The 21,527-nt window shown below is 39.9% G+C and overlaps 1 protein-coding gene across 3 annotated transcripts in view; it reads left to right on the top strand.

Annotated features, from left to right (window-relative positions):
* NELL1 (neural EGFL like 1) overlaps positions 1-21,527 on the top strand; it is a 376,722-nt gene that overhangs the window by 109,383 nt on the left and 245,812 nt on the right. For all 3 annotated transcript variants that reach the window (XM_035117446.3, XM_060275202.2, XM_035117428.3), the window contains exons 5-9: positions 3,213-3,309; positions 10,677-10,749; positions 11,447-11,529; positions 17,600-17,734; positions 18,649-18,751. In XM_035117446.3, coding sequence (XP_034973337.2) covers positions 3,213-3,309; positions 10,677-10,749; positions 11,447-11,529; positions 17,600-17,734; positions 18,649-18,751 — 491 coding nt within the window. The remainder of the gene's footprint in view (positions 1-3,212; positions 3,310-10,676; positions 10,750-11,446; positions 11,530-17,599; positions 17,735-18,648; positions 18,752-21,527) is intronic.

Here is a 21,527-nt window from a genome sequence, read left to right as displayed (position 1 = left end):
AGACAAGGGGAGAACTGTAGTTGGCTTCATCTAAGGGGCCATGGGGAGTTGGTGTGGGGCTCATGAGAATCCTAAAAGGAATTTGGGGGGGGGGGGAGTGGTGGTGGAGAGAATTGCACTGCACAGAGAGGGGAAGAAAAGAACAATAGTCCATGGCCAAAGAAGACACAGAAAGAAAGAGAGAGAAGCATGGGGAAAGAGGGGGGGGGAGAGAAATAAAAGAGAAAAGCCACACTCAGGTTTGGATTGCAGCAAGAGAGCAATGAAGGAGCCGAATGAAACAGAGAGGTGTGTGTGTGTGTGAGTAGAGGAGACAGTCTTCAATGACTGGGAGTTGTGTGTGTGTGTGAGTGAAAAGAAGATAGAAAAGTGAGTCAGCCTTTCCAGCAGGGAAACTGAGGAAGACGAAAGAAAGAGGGAGATGAGCACTCGACCACCCTCCTACTCCTCTTTCCTGGGAGACGAGCCCCCACCCCTTACACACCCGACTGAGGGAGGGGGCGCCCCTCTCCCTGTGAGGGCTGGAAGTGCCCTGAGGCGAAAGTGTGGGGGAGAGAGGAGGTGCTGTCCATCTGCCGGTTCGCTGTCCTGCATGCCTATCATGTGGGGAGTAGTGAGGTGCGCCGGCAGCGGCCAGGAGGAGGAGGGCGAGGGCTGCGTGAGGGCCACACAGGGCGGCGAGGTGGAGGCGGGGAGGAGGAGGGTTCCCGCTCATCCCTCCGCTGCTGCCAACGCCAGCCTCTCGCAAGGGCAGGCACAGGCTCCTATGCCTGCTCTCTGGGGCTTTCCCTCCACCCGCCCCACAGGCCACAGAGAGCCAGGGAAAAGGTACGTCTGGCTGTGGGCAGGTGGAGGGAAAGCCCCAGAGCCGCATCCAGCGTTTGACCGGCTTTCCCTCCCCCAGCCTCAAAGGGGCAGGCAGAGGGAAAGTTGGCCAAACGCTGTGCCTCCTCAGGCCCCTAGGCAGGGTCTCCCTTGAGGATGCCCAGCTGAGATCCCCTCATTCTTCTCCATAGGAAGGGGCGGGTAGACGAAAGAATCAGGGGACTGGCTGGCTGGCTGGCAGAGAGAAGGAGCTGCAGCAACTGCTGCTGCAGTGACAGCCACCAAAAGAGAAAAGCCGTGTTTGCCAAGATCCACCCTCGCGCACCACTGGGCTCAGCCATCCGTCCGGGGCGTGCAGTTGCCTGAGGCCGCCCGCCGACCTTGCAGCAGTCGCCACAACGGCCGTAGAGGCAACAGCAGCATGGTTCCCCCGGCAGAAATGGGCGCAAACCGTTGCCCCTCTGCGCCCTGTGCGCACCTGCACGGCGAAGCACTCCCTCCCCCCTCCCCTCGCTCCCTCCCTCTCTCGCTCCCTCCTTTCCCCACCGTAAGCTGAGCCTGCCCACCAAATCTCTCTCTCGCCTCGGCTCCCAGTGTCGCCTCCTCCTTCCCTCAGGAGCCGTTGTGGCTGCCGCCGCCACCCAAACGCGTCATCTGGGGCTTTCCCTCCACCCACCGCACAGCCAGCTGGCTAGAAGGGATGTCTTCCTTCTCCCTGGCTGGTTGTGGCACATGTGAAAGTAAAGGAGCAGCACCGGGCAGTGGCGGGGGGCAGGCTGCCCAGCGCCCTCTCCATTTTGGTGCCCTAGGCAACTGCCTAGTTAGCCTTAATGGACGCGCCGGCCCTGGGTATGGTAACCCCTGGTTTGTAAAGCCAAGGCATTTTTTCTTTAATGTCTGAGACTATGATAATTTACAAACTGGAGCTTGCAAAGCTGCCAAACTATGAATTAAAGTTGTGTTCACTGTGGATTGCTGTTTATATGCTAAATTTATAAACCATTGAAAAAACACGTCTGTGGTTATTGTTCCACCTCAAAAGGCTGCTGAACTTTGGAGTTGTGTGTAAATTTATGAAATTAGAAAATTGAATGTTGAATGTAAGACAGGTAGACAAGCATTGCCAGATTATGGATGCTTGTATACTTTTGGAAGGCCAAATCATACTGTATGATGCTAGCAGAAGCCATGGTTCAAGAATAAAGATTCAGGTGACTATAATCGAAGTTCCTCCAATTGCAAATATAATAACCACTCTTCTCTTCTCTTGGTGTTTTGAAATGTTCAGAAGAACATACTTTGTCAAGTATTGTGTTTGACAATCATTATCCTTTCTCTAACAATCACTCTTTGATGAGTAGCTTTCTACAATTGCTATGAATATATTAAATATATATGCATTTTATTGATTATAGATTAGTAATTCTTTACTGTAATTGATAAGTGTGAACTGTTTAATTATTATTTGCTGATGTTTACTTTTACTGTTTACTATTGGATTCTAAAGGATTATTGAATATTGCTTAATTTGATATAAGTTCATTTTAAAGTTATTGTAACTTTTTATATAGGATCGGATTGTTACTATTAATGTTTGATTTTATGATGATGATGATGATGATGATGTGTTGGAAGCCGCCCAGAGTGGCTGGGGCAACCCAGCCAGATGGGTTGTTGTTTAGTCATTTAGTCGTGTCCGACTCTTCGTGACCCCATGGACCATAGCACGCCAGGCACTCCTGTCTTGCACTGCCTCCCGTAGTTTGGTCAAACTCATGTTCATAGCTTCGAGAACACTGTCCAACCATCTTGTCCTCTGTCGTCCCCTTCTCCTAGTGCCCTCAATCTTTCCCAACATCAGGGTCTTTTCCAAGGATTCTTCTCTTCTCATGAGGTGGCCAAAGTATTGGAGCCTCAGCTTCACGATCTGTCCTTCCAGGGAGCACTCAGGGCTGATTTCCTTAAGAATGGATAGGTTTGATCTTCTAGCAGTCCATGGGACTCTCAAGAGTCTCCTCCAGCACCATAATTCAAAAGCCAGATGGGTAGGGTATAAATAAAAAATGTTATTATTATTAAATATATTGTAATAGTTGTTGTGGCCCAGTTTCCTTGTAAATGAAAGCATTGGTTATGGGCTATCGCTGCATACTTGCATGTACAGTATCTGTAATTCTCATGTGGTGATGCTTTACTTTATCTATATCTGAAAATTCTATTTCTCCCCTTTTTCAGTTGAAAATTAAGAAATGTGATATATTTTGTTATGTTAAGCCTTGGATAGCAGCTTGTATAAGTGTGTAGTTTATCAGTGAGTTTTAATTTTTAAATTTTGTTAAAATTCTAATCAAAAAGAATTTGGCTAATAGTAGCACTTTGCTTCACAGGATTTATGAACGTGTTATAGACCCTCCGGAAACAAATTTGACTCCAGGAAGCAATCTGTGGCTTGGACAACGTAACAGGAAACATGGCTTCTTTAAGGTAAGCCTGAAAAATGGAACCAAATGAGTTAACAGCAATATGGTGATACATTCATCCTTTGCCTTTTACAACATCCAATAATTGGTGTTTTCATAGCAACACTGCCATTTCAAAGTTCAACATGCATGTGGATCAGCTACATGGAGTGAAAATTTCTGAACACATGAATTCAGTTTACACTCATTCTGTGCTACTTTTCCTTTGTAACATGTTTTGGATCAACTTAAAGGGAATAAGAAATGTGAATCTTTATATCAGAGCATGGAGTCGAAACATCTGCTTATCCTTCTCATTCAATTTTTCCTTATCTTTAGTCTCTTAACTCCTGAAACAATCAAAATATGTAAAGATATGGCCCTTTCCCAAAATATTCCTTCTACTCTAGAAGGAGATTATCTCTTAGCAGTTTGGCTGTCTCCACATATGGACGAGTCAACAAGAGAACTGAATTATATCCCATATCAGGTTTATTCTAGTGCATCTGGTGGCCTATTCAACTGAACCTGGCATGGGGGAAAGACATGCTTGCTGCTGGCTCTTGGACAGTGAACTACTGGAACGGACATTCAGTCCAAAACTTTGGGGAGTGAAGTCCAGAATTGTGCTGTCTAGTTCCCTACATCCAAAACTTTGGGGTTTACTACCCTATCCCACAGCATTGGTCATCCTAGCTGGTCTTCTTACCTAGACCAGCACTGTCTTCTTCTGAACTGTTCAGTTCTGCCTGCTCCACGGGAGATGGTGTTGGTTCTGTTGCTAACCTAGGTTTGGCCAAAATCTTCTCTATGACAGAAAGACAAGTAAAGTAAAGGGCCCCCTGACCATCAGGTCCAGTCGTGTCTTACTCTGGGGTTGCGGCGCTCATCTCGCTTTATTGGTCAAGGGAGCCGGCGTACAGCTTCCAGGTCATGTGGCCAGCATGACAAAGCTGCTTCTGGCGAACCAGAACAGTGCACGGAAACGCCGTTTACCTTCCTGCTGGAGCGGTCCCTATTTATCTACTTGCACTTTGATGTGCTTTCGAACTGCTAGGTGGGCAGGAGCTGGAACTGAGCAACGGGAGCTCACCCCGTTGCAGGGATTCGAACCGCCGACCTTCTGATCAGCAAGCCCTAGACTTTGTGGTTTAACCCACAGCGCCACCTGGGTCCCTTTTCTAAAGTGTGATCCTGGCTGAACTCTGCTGGAGCCTTTACCCTCCCATGCAGTGGACCAAAGAACAGAGGGGTAATATGTAAAATAAAATATAAGGAAGCCTCTCTCACCATCCTCCTATTTTCTCCTACTACTGCTGCTCCTGCAAACTTGTGCACTGTTTGTCTTGTTGGGCCCACAGGCTAATAATGAATTCTGGCACTCATGCATCTGTGGCTCCAACTCCCAGGCAACAGCATATGTGCCACCAGCATTGCAGTTTGAAGCAAATGCCAATGTCTTTCTCATCCAGCTGTATGTGTAAAGACCCCCCCCACCTACATTACCCAACTGGTTTTGGGGTGCAAGGGAGGTTGCAATGGGTAAGAATACTGCAGCAGGTTTTAATATAATGCAGATAATTTTTGTATCTCTTTTGTCCACCCACCCACCCACCCACTCCCCATTTAAATTAAGGTGGAGAAATGCTTTCTTACCTGGACTTTATTTCTCCATCTAACAGCTGAGCTGTCACCATGAAGTGAAATTGATGGCATTATTTTATTCTACAGCTGTTGGTTTTTTAACCTCAGCTGCTTCCCATAATTCTGCAGATGGTAAACATATGTTTATGCGTATATAGCAAAAAAAGGAACGGGGGGAGTAGTAATAGTTATATTGGTTTTGCCCATCTTTAATTCTTTTTTGATACAGACAGCCAGAGTCTAAGAACTGAGGTATATTATGCATTTATAAATTAATATTTCTACGCATTAACACTTTGGAAACAGCAGGATAGCTAATGATATGATAATGAGCTGCTAGTTTTTATTGATCATAATGTAAGTCGACATGTGCCTTTCTTTGCTCTATGATGCCTGAATATTTTACTAACTGTCTGCAGGGCAAAACTACATAATTGGCTGTTTTTTAAGCTTGCTTGTGAGTTTTATAAGCTTTACACTTTATTCTTGTTGTTACCCAATGCAAAAGCCTATGATTTTGATAGTTTATAAGCACACATATCCCTAGTCCTTATATTTACATACTCAGCAGGACCCCCTTTTTCTTTTGAAAGCAATTTGTTTCAGTGTTTTAGCATATAGAGACCCTATTTAGAGTTGGACACGACTAAACAACAACAACAATTATTATCAGCATTATACTTATAATACCTATTTCAAATCTATTAGGAGTGTAACAGTATACTTTGCTAATATGTTTTCAGTTCATCTTCTGCTTTTGTTCTTAATGGGAAAACTCTAAAATTGTAGCATTAATACACACTTTGGAGACACAATCTCCTCTTTCCTTTCACACCTACTATGTTTTCCTGATGTAGTCTTACCTGATAATGTATTCATTTAGTATTGTCTTTCACACTGTGTAAAAATCACTTCTGGAAATCTAGTGGAAATTTAGTGCTTGTTTCCATGTTCCAGGAAAAACTCTGTTTACAAGCATCTTAGCTTGGAAAATCATGGGAGTTTTGCACTGCAATTCCAAATGAAATTTGGGGTAGTATCCTGGCATACTGTTCTTTCCTGCTGTTTAAAATTTAGTGTGACATGGCAGTATATTGATCAAAAAGCCACAGCGCCATAATGCAACAGATATTGTAGTGTAAAGGGAACACTAGAAATTGGAACAGAAGTATTAGCATTATAAGCAGTGAAACTAACGCAATAAGCTAACAACAGCAGCAGCAGCAGCAGCAGCAACAGCAACAGCAGCAGCAGCAGCAACAGCAACAGCAGCAGCAGCAGCAACAACAACAACAACTTTTTTTATTTATACCTCACCTATCTGGCTGGCTTGCCCCAGCCACTCTGGGTGGGACTCTGGGTGGCTTCCAACAACCGTAAAAAGAATGAAACATCAAACATTAATAGTAACAATCCTATATAAAAAAAATCACAATAACTTTAAAATAAACAGCTTATATCAAATGAAGCAATATTCAATAGTAAACAGTAAAATTAAACATCAGCAAATAATAATTTAAACAGTTTACACTCAGCAATTACAATAAAGTATTACTAATTTTTTATCAATAAAAAGCAGCAAAGCACAATGCGTAAAATACCACAAAATGTACAAAACTGTGTAAAAGGATCAAATTGAGAAACAAGGACACACAACTTAGAAAATTACTTTTACAAACTATGCCTGAACTCTCTTCCCAGCTGCTTCTGCTATTCTCCAAGTCATGGTCTGGGAAAGGCTCCTGGGGCTGGAGGGTGGGGCAAGGCAGGTGGAGAAGCCATTGCCTGCAGAAAGTCTCTCTCCCCTCAGTTCTTCCTCTGGAGGAGTGCAGGTCTCTTACAAAGATTCCTGCGGCTGGGGCAAGGCAGGTGGAAAAGCCATTGTCTCTCTCCCTCATGTCTGAATGCAACTCCTGTGATCATATGATGGTGACCTCCTGTCTTATTCCTTTTAATTTTCAGTGTTTTTCATTTTTTAAAAAAGATCTGACATTGTAAAGGAAAATCTCACAGCTGCCCTTCATATTTGATAGAGCTCTGCATCCTCAAAACAGGTCCAGCAAATGCATAGGTAAGAGCCTAGGAAGAGCATTTTAGGAAGATGAATGGTAAAATGAGTTAGGAGAGCGTAAAGAAAATTGGTGAAATAGGTCAGTGTATCTGGCTATTAATCAAGATTGGTGGTTTGAGCCCACCCATGGATGACTGGGCAGGATTCCTGCTTTTCAAGGGGTTCAACTTGATGACCTTTGGGGTCCCTTCCAACTCTACAATTCCATGAAATATGAGCATTCTGTATGGAGGTGAATATCCGTAAAGAAGATTTTTACAATGATGTGTAATATTATTGCAAATACAAGACAATATTCACAATTCCTGTAATCTGTGCAGTACGTTCTCTGTCATAAGGCCCTGATACAGCAGCTGTTGCATTATAGGATGCTAGCTGGTAGTGTCAGTGGATATAACTGGAGGTAGTGCTATAGCTGTCGCTGTCATAATCCATTGAAGTCAAAGGCAGAGTATAGACTGCAGCTTGACTTTTCCTGACAAAAAAGCCCTTTATTTATATTTGACTAGTCATCTTGAAAACAGATTCTGGTAGTTGCATACCTGTTTAGGGAAGCTTTTAATATTTGATGAATTATTGTATTTTAATATTTTGCTGGAAGCCTCCCAAAGTGGCTGGGGAAACCCAGCCAGATGGGCAGGGTATTATTATTATTATTATTATTAGTAGTAGTAGTAGTATTACCATCGTGGCATCTAAAACCTGGACGTGAATAAAAATGATACATGTGTATAAATAAGTTTTCGGCATGCATAATGAAAAGAGCACACCTTTTAAAACATATCGTTCAAGGCTTAGAAACAGTGCACAAAAATCTGATATTAGCTAGGCTTCATGTTGCCACCACCCTCTTTCAGCTGAAAATGCTAAATAAATTCAAAATTAATGCTTAACAAACAAGCAAATGGTGGGGGGGGGAGCATTTCTGATATGTTTATTTTTTAACATTTATTCATTTATATAGCAAATAGGGCTTTTTTCAGCCAGAACTTGCTGGAACTCTGTTCCAGCACCTCTCAGGTGGGCACCATTGCCATTATACGGTAAGAGCAGGCATCCCCAAACTGCGGCCCTCCAGATGTTTTGGCCTACAACTTCCATGAACCCTAGCTAAGAGGACCAGTGGTCAGGGATGATGGGAATTGTAGTCCAAAACATCTGGAGGGCTGAAGTTTGGGGATGCCTGGGTAAGAGAATAAGGGAGGCAGACATGGTGAGTTTCAACACCTTTCCCCAGAAAATAAATAGCACTGAGTAAGGCTATACACCTGTGGAACAGGTCAACAGGTGCTTAATGTTAAGCAAAGGCAGAATAAATCTTACTAAAGTGAGGTGAAACAGTTTGGTTGTGATGCATGCCTGGTGTGCTCAGTGGTTATTAATTAGGCTTGCTTTAACTTGGACTCCCCAGGCCACGATGTCAGTGAAGCCTTGTACGACCATACTGCCTAGATGAGCATTTCAGTGTAGATTGAGATGCACACCCAGATATGACTTTACACCAGCTACATACACAGATATATATCCTGTGTTAGGGCAAGGGTTTGGGTTTTATTTTTATGTATTTAAACATTGCCCTTAGACATCCATGTGTCTGTAGTTTTAATACATCGATACATTGTTCACTAGCATTCATTTTCAAAATCATATTAAAGATTGCTTTGGAGGTTAACCCTACCAACTGACAATGTCTTGTCTCATTACTCATATGACTTCATTATTCTCATAGATGAAAAGGTTAATAAATGTTCTGGATAGTTATTTTCATTAATATTTTCAATTAATATTTGATCTTGAAATAACAAGCAGGAAGAGCTGCTTGCTGATTACCTTTTTGCTATCTGAGACAACGAGCACATAAATGTTAAATGTTGCTGCATCTGCAAATCTTGGAGCACTATATTTTATTTATAGCAGGAGCTCACTATTCCAAGCAGGATATGATGTCTTCCATCTGCTCAGTAGCATCCATTTTTCTGTTGTACTGCCGCTGAAATAATGGCTGCAATTTCTGATCAAACCAATATTTTGATTATCAAAGGATAACCTTGACTGTAAACTTACTTTTTCACATAAAGTGTGAGGGTGTGTGTTTTCAGTACATTTTATGTTCCTCTCCTAGATCTAGTTCATCATTACTGCATGCATGTCTCTCAAAATTTATTTGAATGCTAAGGGTCTTAGCCTTTTTTTGTTATCCAGTTCACATATGTTGACATGTCCAAGGACTGAAGACCTCAGCATTTGGTTTTAAGGTGCAGATTTAATTGAATAAAGCATCACATCACACTGAGGCTAATCAGCAGAAGAGGGGTGGAGAAACCTTTCTCTGGAATCATTGAACTATGAATGAGTCACCTTGTGAAAGTGGCTTCAGCCTAGAATGGTTCCATTAGCATTTGCTTTCTAATAGACCTTTCAGAAGTTTTTGTTCATATGGTTTTCATTGCTTGTCTTTGTGTATGTGTCTGTGCTTCTATGTGACTGACGGACTACAATTCACCATATGCTTTTCGTTTCTGTGCCATTGAAAATAGTGAGACTTAAGCAATCTTATTATAGGGACACAGGTGGCTCTGTGGGTTAAACCACAGAGCCTAGGGCTTGCTGATCAGAAGGTCGGCGGTTCGAATCCCTGCAACGGGGTGAGCTCCTGTTGCTCAGTCCCAGCTCCTGCCAACGTAGCAGTTCGAGAGCAACTCAGCGGGAAGGTAAACGGTGTTTCCGTGTGCTGCTCTGGTTCGCCAGAAGCAGCTTTGTCATGCTGGCCACATGACCTGGAAGCTGTACGCTGGCTGCCTCAGCCAATAACGTGAGATGAGCACGCAACCCCAGAGTCATCACGACTGGACCTAACAGTCAGGGGTCCCTTTACCTTTTTAAGCATTCTTATTAGCCAAACTCTGGACTGTGGTGTTGTATCTGGATCTTTACTTAACGCCCTAGGAATATTATTTGAAGGGCATGGTAAAAATAGTTAAGTGAAATATAAATTCATTTAACTGTTCATATAAAGTGAAAGTCATAAGGTGTCTGGCTGACCAGGCTTTGTGGTTGCCAGAACAGTTGTTATTTGTTATGTTTTACCATGAGGTTGTAGAGTGGGCTCTAAAACACATACCTGATCTGAAAGTATTCCCCAAATCGATAATAGGCTATTAACATTATTTCTATTTTTAAGATCTGTAAATATTTTTGTTAGATAAAGCAGTATGAACTGACAATATTGTTGTATTTTGTACTCGTTTTTTAATGTGAAATTGATAAATAGTGAATGAAGTCAAATGAAAGTTAAGTACTTTGGGTTGTTTTAATTTCAACAGGAAATATTTAAGCTAGTGCGTAAAGTGACCAGTACAGTTGGTTCTAAAAAGTGCATAACTGGTTAGCTGGTGTTAAATGTTAGTACTTCACTTACTCATGAATCATAAAAACCTATCTGAATTTTTTTAAAAAAAAATCAAAAGCTATGTTTTTTTTAATTGAAAAAAGGAATTATATATTTACCAGTCTATTCAGTGGTAGCTTTTTTAAAAGTTCATATGATTTTAATTTGTAAATCAGTAATATTGTATTAATTTGTTATGCCTTATCAAGACATAACTTGTGAATTATTTTGTACAATTTTAATTGTATGACTATAATCTATATTACCAGCTATCTCTTCTGTTACAAAGGGTATCATTCAAGATGTGAAAGTCATCTTCATGCCTAATGGATATATAACACAATGCCCTAATCTGAATCGCAGTAAGTAGCACTTTTAAGTATGTATATTTAAAATTAAGTTTACAAAAATACTTTTAACAAAAAGGAGTGTTTTGTAGTGCCTATTCATTTCTTGCACAACAATGTTACATTCTTTGTGGGAAGTACCACTTTGTAGTTGAACAACTAAGACTATGTTTTGCCAACTTTTCTCAGTAAAAGCAGGCTGGGAAGTTACAGATATAACTGTTTTACTCCTTCATATGTTCGACTGCGCATATTCATTTTCTGTTCATTTAAACTGATCTTATAAGTGACCTAGATGACAGTTTCATTGGGAAAGCCAACAAAGTTTGCATTGAACTAGGCTACACATTACTGTAATCACACCAGATCAGTTCAGATTTGTCTGTTCAGAATTCTGATGGCTGCATTGCTTATAAGCCAAAGAAAACTGTACTGAATTGCAGACTGTGGGATACAACCCTTCCGCCCATGCTTTTCTGTTACTATAGGATTCTAAAATTTCCAATAATACGTCATATATGTGTGAGACAATCCAATTTAAATTTTTAATTTTATTTTCTATAAAAATGTCCATATGTTTTCATTTTCTCATAATCTTTGTAATATTTGTATTACAAATGCTAGAATCTAATAGCTACTGAGTTAAGCATATGGTAGTTTGTTTTGTATAATATGGTTTTTATCTGTTGTTTTCCTTCCTTCCTTTATTGAGCCTGTCCAACCTGCAGTGACTTCTTAAGCCTGGTTCAAGGAATTATGGATTTGCAAGAACTTCTGGCTAAAATGACAGCAAAAGTAGGTACCTGACCTTTCTTCCCAGTTTTACATCCAAGTTGTCATTTGCTTCCCATATTTGGGCAACCATGTACCCATTTCTCATCTTTTTTCAGTTTATGTATCATTATGTCAATGATTTATTTCATGCTATAAATGGAAGAATAAGTGACTGACCCACAAAGAATGCATTTTTCCTTTTTGTTTGAATCATGTGGTTGAATACTGATGCTGAGGCTTGCCTAATGGAATAAGAAATGGAATAAGAGTTTTTATCTAACCTGATTGCATAGTTGTCAAACATGGTTGTTTCCTATGTTATTCGTTTCCTTTCATAGAAATAAAACACATAAAAATCCGTACCCTTCCAGTTATTTTGAATAACCTGTTCTATATCTAACCCTTCAGTTCTTACATAATATTGGGGTTTTTTTTGCATGGGATAGCACAGGCACCCCCAAACTGTGGCCCTCCAGATGTTTTGACCTACAACTCCCATGATCCCTAGCTAACAGGACCAGTGGTCGGGGAAGATGGGAATTGTAGTCCAAAACATCTGGAGGGCTGAAGTTTGGGGATGCCTCGGATAGCATGATGATGAGAACTGGAGGTCATGGGGATTGGGGTTCTACCAGCAGTTAGGCAGCAGTGCCTGCTCATCAGATGCTGTCTAAATCCTATTTTGTTTCTGAGCTGCCTTCACTTGTTCTATTTAATCCCACCGTTCCATGAGCTTATCTTGTTTATAATAACACACTTTCATAGTATTAAAATGCCAATTATAAAACAAAACATTGTGTATACATACTGGCTCTGTTTTTACATCATTGCTAAACCATAGTTTAGCTATGCATGAGCAGGAACAAACCTCAAATGTAAGTGCTCTCCCATTATCTTCCCACAAGGCTAGGATGACTTCAGCATTCCTTCCTCCTCCCACTCTTAAAGCAGTGTTTCTCAATTTTTTATTATTATCTGGGCCACACTTCCAGAATAAGAATTTGCTTGTGATACCAGGTTTTTTTATTGATAAGCAATACAATGGAAAACAAAACAACTCCTAGCAGGGCTTGATTTACAACACAGAACACTACTACTTTATAATATGATCATGGGACATCCAGAAAGTATGAAACAATTCAGCTGCATAAGAACATGAATCACCCCAAAATATAATTATAAACAAGTATTCTCCCATACTCTGTTCGAACAGTGACTCTGGATCGCAGCTAGGATTGTACTCAATCGCACTTGATGATCTTGCTCTCATTTAGATGTCAATCTATATTCTGCAAAGATAGATAGATGATGGATAGATGGATAGATGGATAGATGGATAGATGGATGGATAGATAGATAGATATAGATAGATAGATAGATAGATAGATAGATGATAGATAGATAGATAGATAGATAGATAGATAGATAGATAGATAGATAGATAGATACCACACTACACTACACCAAAATGTTTATTTGATTGTTCTTGAATCTTCCTGCCACACTTGCCATCCTCCCCTGGTACACCACACTGTATTAAAGCCCGCTTGTTGTGTCATCTGGATCTGTTGTGTCACAGTTCATAACTGCGGCCAGAGTCAAAACCAAATCAACTTTAAACCATGTGCCACAAATCTAGGTTGTTTAAACTAACCAGGCATAAAGCATGGTCCCTGGTCTAGATGACATGACAAGCCTACTTTAAGGGAAAGTCAAACTAAAATCCTCTGAAGTCCTCCCAGCTGTGTACCCTGGCTGGGAGGCTTCTTCCTGCTCCACTGGTTAGCAGGACATGCAGTCATTGGCACTGTCTGTTTCAAATATTTGCAAACCTGATGGTTTGAAATCTGGAGGATAGATCAGCCAAAGATAAGCCCTCTTTTTTTTTTAAAGAGATTTTTTATTAATTTTTCAAACAAGAAATACACAAACAAGACATATAATATAACACTGTCCCTTCATTTTCCCTCCACCCACCGGTCCACTTCTGCCACCAGTAGGGCCCGTGTGCTTTAGGAAACAAAGGGGTCCAATTGTGAGTTGAGTTCTGCTTCCCCCCTCCCTCCTCCCTCCATATCCCCCCCCCTGCCACTGAGAGAACAGGGAGGAAGGAGTTATGGGGATCTGCATCCCCCAACTCTTTCATAATCATATTAATAAACCTAGAAAAAAAAGAGAAAGAAAGAAAGGAAAGAAGAAGAAAAAACAAAACAAAAAGAAAATTGGGAAGAGTTCAAACTTCCCAGTTCTTATTATTTTGACATCTTAATTGCGACTCCCTCGGTTGTCTTCCTCATGGTTTTCCTTACAAATTCTGATTACTTGTGGCGAATTTTCCAACTCAGCTTCAAATCTTAATCTTATAATATTAACTCAATCCTCCTCCTTTTTCATGCTGCCCTCCCACAGGTCCCCTCCTGCCACAAGAGGTGCCTGCAGGGTACAGCACTTCCAAGGTTCCATTTCCTCCTCACCCCTCTGGGCACCCCCTGCCACTGAGTGCCTCAGAGTAAGGAGAGGGGGGCAGGCAGCTTTCTGCCTAAACACCTCACTTAACCTGCAATAATTTACAGTAACTTAAAAATTCTTTCCAAGCCATTCTTATACTCCCTTAAGGAAACATAACACTTTTTTCCCTTTCTTTTTTACATTCCATCTCCTCTCCCTAAGTCTTTTTCCCCCAATTGGTTCAGCATTTCCATTGTCATGCCAAGATTTCGAAGACCGTCTTTCAGAAACCAAAACAATACCTTTTAACTAAAGTTTTTACCCCACACCCATTCTTTCCCAAGTCCATCTCCAGGCCTTTGCCCCCCCCTGCCCCTGTCCTTCCCATCCCTCAAACACCCCACTCCACATTTTAACCCCTCCAGGATCTTCAAATCCATTAGACTTTAAGTCCCTTAGTCTCTCATCTTCTTGTTCTGGTTGTTTTTCTTCCTTTTGGAAGTCATATTTTGCTTCATCCCAAACAAATTTGTCACAGTCCAAGTCCTCTTCCAATTGTTTCTCCTCACACACAGTCTCAGAATCAGCAGTCTCCAAATTTAAATTTAAATTATCCTCTAAGTCCTGGACTTGGACTTCAATCTCATAGATATTTATGCTTTCAATCTCATAGATATTTATGCTTTCCTTTCTGATCTTCCATCTTCATGTTCTAATTCTACTGTCTTAATCAGCATGCTTTGGACTTGATCACTTGGAGAAAGAGAAATATTAAATTTCAGTTCATTTTACTTCAGGAAAGTGAGATAATTATTCTGAGACATGCTGATGGTCTTAGTAGGTGCCAATTACATAGTGCATTGAGTGACTTGTCCTTGCTGCAGTTAATTATATTTTTCTTGCTGATTTTTTTATATATTCTAGATAATACATAATTAACATTCTGAAGGTTACAAGCACCCCTACAAGTGGAATGCTCTTTACCTTCTTATTCCATATTCACAGGAACTGCTGTTTCATTGCCTTTTGCAGTACATAAATTTAGTATTTTGTTGCATTCATGGACCAGTGAGAACATGTCACACTTGTTTGTCAGAGAAAAGAATGCAAAATTGCTCATTTTATTTACTGCTAAATAGAAACTTAGTGGTTCAGTTCTAAAATGACACATATCAGTTGTCATGTCTAAGCTTGAAGCTTTTGTCCCTAATTGGCACTGTGTAATCAGGTTGTTGTGGCTTTATGGTGAGTGTCTCATTTTTTGATATTTGCTAGTTATGTTTCAAGGCTGAGATGTGACACTGAAGTCCTGGCACAAAACAAATCATTCTTGTACATTGTTACTAGAATATGTATTTAATGATGAAATTATGTGGTTTGCCTGCTCTCTTTCACCCTTAAATGCCCCTTTTATCCCTTTTAAGTAGACTTTTTTTTAAGAATATAAAAAAGGTGAAAAAGCTCCTCTTTCTGTACCCATAAGTACAAATAGCCTCAGATTACTTTTATTGACATAGATTTGGTCTTTCAACAATTGAGTACTCAATCTGATTAAAGGCCTAAAGATTGCTCCTTTGCTCCTGGAGTGTTTAGGATCAAATTATTTCAATAAGGAAGACTACTATGATTGATTACTATGGAATTTGCACTGCATCTCCCCTTGCCACCATGGCAAGTAGGAAGAGAGACTGAGGAATTGGCTAAGCCTGTTGTCTCATGTTTGAATCCTGCATCTGCAACAGAAGTATCTGCTGTTTCAAATGCAATTGGTTTCCAAACATGAGATCAAATACCTGATAAGTCTTTCCCTCCATGAATTTTCTTGTTTTTTTCTAAAGCTGTATGTCCTAATGACTACCGGTACCACCACACCTTTTGACAATTAATTCAATTACTTCACCTGCAAAATCATTCCATCCCACATGACAGAAAGCATAACCTGCTACAGGCAAAGACCCCACAGTGTCCTACTTGCACCATTAGGTTATAGCCAGCGACAACCCAGCAACCATGAGCCTCCAATATAGATAAAATATAACTGATACATAATTCGAACACAAATGCTTTTTAATTCAAAACGTTATTAAACGTTAGCTAAGCAACATATCCAGAATCCACCAAAATTTCACCCCACCAACATCCCGGATAAACCTTCTAATGGAAAGCAAAAGTGTGCTGGACTTTATCCTTGCATTTGCTTTTATAGGGGTAGATGTTGTTTCATTTATTTCTCGAATTATGGAATTATTTCTAAAATACTTGTAATGGTTCTGAGAGCACAGGTATTAGCGGTGTGCTCTTCCTATATTTATCCAGAGGCCAAGCTGCTTATGCAGTGTGCGACCTTCTTGCACAAAATAACCTTTTTATGTTGTACCCATTATGTCCCTTTATGTGCTGTAAATGTTCAAAACATATGCTGGAAGTGGTAAGGCCCTGCGCCTTGTCTGAATTATGGCTCCTAACAGGAGTATACATATTTACTGCTGGATGTGTGGTATGTTGTGAATGAATGCAGAGTTGGCCTGAATCATATGCTTCAGACAGCAAGGGGTGGGGAAGTGTTTTAACATTAGAAAAGCAATGGATCCGGCCAGAGTCCCATCTAGTCCAATTTTCCGTTCTCAAATACCTATGTGAAACCCATAAACAGGAGCTGAGAACTCTGCTCTTCTAACTTGCAATTCTCAGCAACTGGTATTCAGCGGCATACTGCCTCTGGCAGTGGAAGTAGAACATAGCCATCATCCTTAGTAGCCACTGAAAACCTTATTTTCCATGAATTTGTCTAATCTTCTTTTAATGCCATTGGAGTCGGTTACCATTACTGCTGCTTGACGGAGCGAATTCTTTAGTTACTATATGCTGCATGAAAAGGTACTTCATTTTGTCTGTGCTAAATCTTCGAACACTCAGCTTCATTGTATGCCCTGGAGTTCCAGCAGTATAAGAGAGGGAGAAAAACTTTTTGCTATCCATTTACTCCATGACATGCATAATTTTATATATCATGTATTATCCATTACAAGTCACTTCCCTTGGGACTTCCCCAGTCCATCTCTCCATGGCATTCTATTCAACCCTTATTCTGCTGCATATCCTGCATATTGATAAATTCTAAGAAGCCCGATGGGAACCAGGGAAAGAGCTACATCTGTGAGCTTCATGCTTTGGGTTTGACTAGTGGATTTGGTATACAGATCATAGCATTTTGAACTTTTCCAGTTCTTAACATTTTCCAGAATAGAGAGCCAAGAATTGGACACTAAAGTTCTAAATGGCTACGTTGTTATTTATAGACATAGTAGTTATGTACTAAAAAAGTTAATAATTATGTGTTGCAGACATGGTGTTACTTTGATTGCCATTTAACAGATTAGACAATTGCCCTGAGATCCTCATCCCATATACTGTACAGAGGTTTCTTTAATTTCAACTGAACTAAACAGACTAGCAAAGCATATGCAATTGCCTTCTATGGATCTGATTTATACCAGCTTAAAGTCATGCTGTGTTCATGTGATTTTGTCAGTATGATAAAACCTAATTCCTCTGAAGATCACTAAGCTGTGCTTTTACTTTCCTTTGTATGGGCCCATGTGCATGAATTCCAGGAATTAAATCAAGTAACTTTCATTTATAGCTAAATTATGCAGAAATGAGGCTTAGTCAGTTGGAAAACTGTCACTGTGAGAAGACTTGTCAAGTAAATGGAGTGATCTATCGAGACAAAGACTCATGGGTAGAAGATGATCACTGCAGGAATTGTACTTGCAAAGTAAGAAACTTCTAACTTATATATGGGGGTAAGATGACTCATTACAATTCAGTATGTTTGTTGAGTACATAAGGGTTAGTTATTGGCATTATGCATAGCATTATGTACAGAGTATGGGGAGGGAACCAAAAATGATACCTGCCTAAAAGCAGTTTCTTTCCTGTATTTAGATGGCTGTGTTTTACTGAACATTTTGGTGTTTCCTGTGTACAATTTAGAATTGTATTACTGAAGTTTGTGGGCAAGGAGACATTATCCTAATTGTATGCACAAGTTGCATTTTGCATGACAACAACATGTATATTGTGTTCGTGGTATTTATTATTTTCAACATCAGAGGAACAAAAGTTGATTAGTATGTAAACCTTGTACTGTTGAAATTATTTGATAACTATCAGAGGAGAGGTTTTGTTTGCCCAAGAAAATAGAAAACTGTTTGTTAAAATGAAGATGATTGACAGAAACTGTGAAGGTGTTATTTTGTGTTTGTTAAAATGGGTAGATGGCTTCTATTGTCTAACCCACTTAGTGATTGGTGGAATAAGGGAAATAATTTATATCTGAAATTTAATAGATGTTTGCATAGATAGCAGCGGGATATGATTATGGTTGCTTCAGAATGGTGAAATTGTAGCTTGCAATATAGCTTATCTGAATATTCATATCTAAGCTAGTTATTTTTTCTGCAAGTTTATAATGCTTCCCACCCCCTAAAATATACATTACATTATACCAAAGATAGCCAGTGGGGTACCCTGCAGAGCTTTTCAAACTTCTAACTCCCATTAGCTCTAGCCAGCGTGGTCAATGGCCAAAGATGATGGGAGTTGTAGTCCACAACATCTAGAGAGCACCATGTTGGCTAACCCTGCTTTATACAGATGTTTTAATCTTATTTTTCTATTATTTTATAGAGTGGAGTAGTGGAGTGCCGGCGAATGGCCTGCCCACCATTGAACTGTTCGCCAGATCGCCTTCCGGTCCATTTAGCAGGCCAGTGCTGCAAATTGTGCAAGTGTAAGTATAGGTATTGTGCTCTCTTCTTTTTCTCAGTCAAACTAATTTTACATGCTTTTGTTGTTGTTGTTAGTAAAGTTGTGGAGTGATGTCACTTCAATTTGGGAAGCCCTAGTAAGTAATTTGAAATTTGACTCTGCCTTGCATTTTCTGGGAGAGAGGCATCCTGGAGTTAAAACATATGCTCATATCATGTAATAGACGTAACATTCATAATTAGTAAAATTTTATTTTTACACATGATTCAGGCCACATAAGGGTAATGTTTGGAAGGGACGGTAAACTGTAGCTTTGTGCAACATGAATAAGCCTAGCCATCTCCCAGTCTTCTGCTAGTCATTTCATCTTAATCAGGGATTGCGGTTTAACATGATTAATAGCAGGCTTCCTCAACCTTGGCCCTCCAGATGTTTTGAGACTACAATTCCCATCATACCTGACCACTGGTCCTGCTAGCTAGGGATCATGGGAGTTGTAGGCCAAAAAACATCTGGAGGCCGAGGTTGAGAAAGCCTGATTAATAGTATGTTTCAAAATAAGCCAACGTCAGATCATGGGTTATGGAGCTGGGTTGTTGAAACTAACCATGATTAGCGTCAAACTATGATTCCTGGTTCAGATGAAATGATAAGCCATGTTGAAAGGGGGGCAAAGGCTTCTGAACTCTTTCTGTGCAGAAGGGGAGAGGGAATACGTGGGCCCAGAAGGAGACCATGGTTTAGTATTAGGACTGAATTTAACCATATAATCACAATAATCTTTTGTTTTGTTTCATGTCCTCTGATTAAAATATGAATGAATGAACAAACCTACTCTTTCGTGTTTTTTTGGTTGACACCCGTCTCAACTTGTTGGTGTACTTGGAAGTATGTTAGAAGAAATAGATGTAAACATTGATTAAAATTGATTGCAAATCTTGACAGAATGATATACTTGGGACAGTTTTTGGGGTCCATGTTTTTCCAGACACTGAAGCTGTCTATACTGATGATACTGTGTGGATTGATTTCTCTGCCCTTTGTCTATACAGTCATTGACAGTATGATCAACTGTAATTGTCTTTCCTTAGGGTTTATTGAACAGATAATTAGCCATTTTTTTTAAAAAAAAAAAACAACCGAGTTAAAGCAACTACCATTTCTTACCTGAAAAATGCAGGAGCATTCTTTTTTCTTTGTTATCTTTAGTTAATCCCTCCAGTACAGAACATGCTTTTTGAGATCAAAGTGACTTTCTGGCTATTATTAATTAACTTATTATTAATAAGTCTATTATTCAGATTTTTCTTCCCATTTTGTCTACATCCAGCCTTGTTATATAGGCTGTCATATTAGAAGCTGAAAAATACCTCCACCAGCCCTGTGCCCATGAACTCATCAGAAAGACAAAATCTAGGTTTTATATTTTCTAAGATGATGATTTACAAGCTATAGCTGCAAAAATGCCACATTTACCACACAAATGTTAGCCAGGTGTTTGTTACAGTCAACAGATGAATAAGACAAAATGCAAAGTTCAAAACAGAAAACAGGGAGTCTCAATAAGACCAATTGTTTAAAAAATGATAGGCTAAGAGACACAACTATATCTATATATTAATATAAAAGGGTATGACTTAATCACATCAGTAGTGTACTGTTGGGTGTTGGTGCTCATCTAGCTTCCTGCTGAATTGCTGCTGCTGCTCGATAGAGGGTGTGACAGTGAGGAGCCTGGTGCCATGCAAATGTACCATCAGAGCCAATCTGTTGAGTGTTCCTACCCTCATTCCTGGTAAGCAGCAACAACAGATAATGGGAGATCAGGTGAGCACCACTGCCTAACCACACTATCTGCTATTGAATCGCACCATACCCATGTGGACAGGTCTTCTGAAACATTTCAGTATGGTGTAATATTTTTAGTTCCTCTGCTTGCCCTAGGCATATTACCACCTTTCCTATTTCTCGCCTTTTACCTCAGACCTAGTTGTATGACTGTTACCAAGGAAAATTATAGATAAAGTAAGGTTTTCTCCCACTCTGCAGTGCTTGAGGTTCTTGAAGGGGAAATGATTAAAAGAGCAATGTTATTTAGTATTCCTCTTTTACTGGAGTTAAAGAGGACATTCTTTTTTATTATGGCTACAGTAATGCAAATATGCCAGGAAGTCATAACTAGAGGTGGTAATACATTGTGCTATTAGGAAGCAACATTTGGGTTTAAGTTGTAAGTTATTTTAAACTGCTTTTAATATTGTGTTGTAATGTGTTTTAATGTGCCCTGCCCTGGGACCTTAGGGTGGAGGGCAGATAATAAATTACTTAATTGTAACAACAACAACAACAACAACAACAACAACAACAACAACAACATATTTGAAGCTTTCATTTATCTGTATTAATGACACAACCTGTTTGAATTTAGTTTATCTAGCTTTAATAATTCGGAGCACTGGGCACCTTATTACATATGTACCCCATGAAGTCACAGTGTCTAAGCCAATTTCTTTTCTAACCAAACAAAGATTTTGGAGCTAATATGCGTTCTATTGCCAGAAATGATACTTGCTTGAAAGTACCCATAATCTCAAGGATACTGAGGGTCTGTTTAAGAATTGAGTGCCTGTCATTTTGAGTAGAGATCTGTACTTTGGTCACACTATATATATATATATATATATATATATATATATATATATATATATATATATATGTCTCTGGCAACAGTGCTATTCTACCAAAATACAGACCTGTAGTTCCTCAGAAGGCAGGTATATCATGGAGCTATATCTGGT

This window comes from Zootoca vivipara, chromosome 1, assembly GCF_965207765.1.
Source record: "Zootoca vivipara chromosome 1, rZooViv2.hap1.1, whole genome shotgun sequence".
NCBI lineage: Eukaryota > Metazoa > Chordata > Lepidosauria > Squamata > Lacertidae > Zootoca > Zootoca vivipara.
The sequence above is the reverse complement of the archived record's forward strand: the minus strand, read 5'-3'. Positions and strand labels throughout refer to the sequence as shown.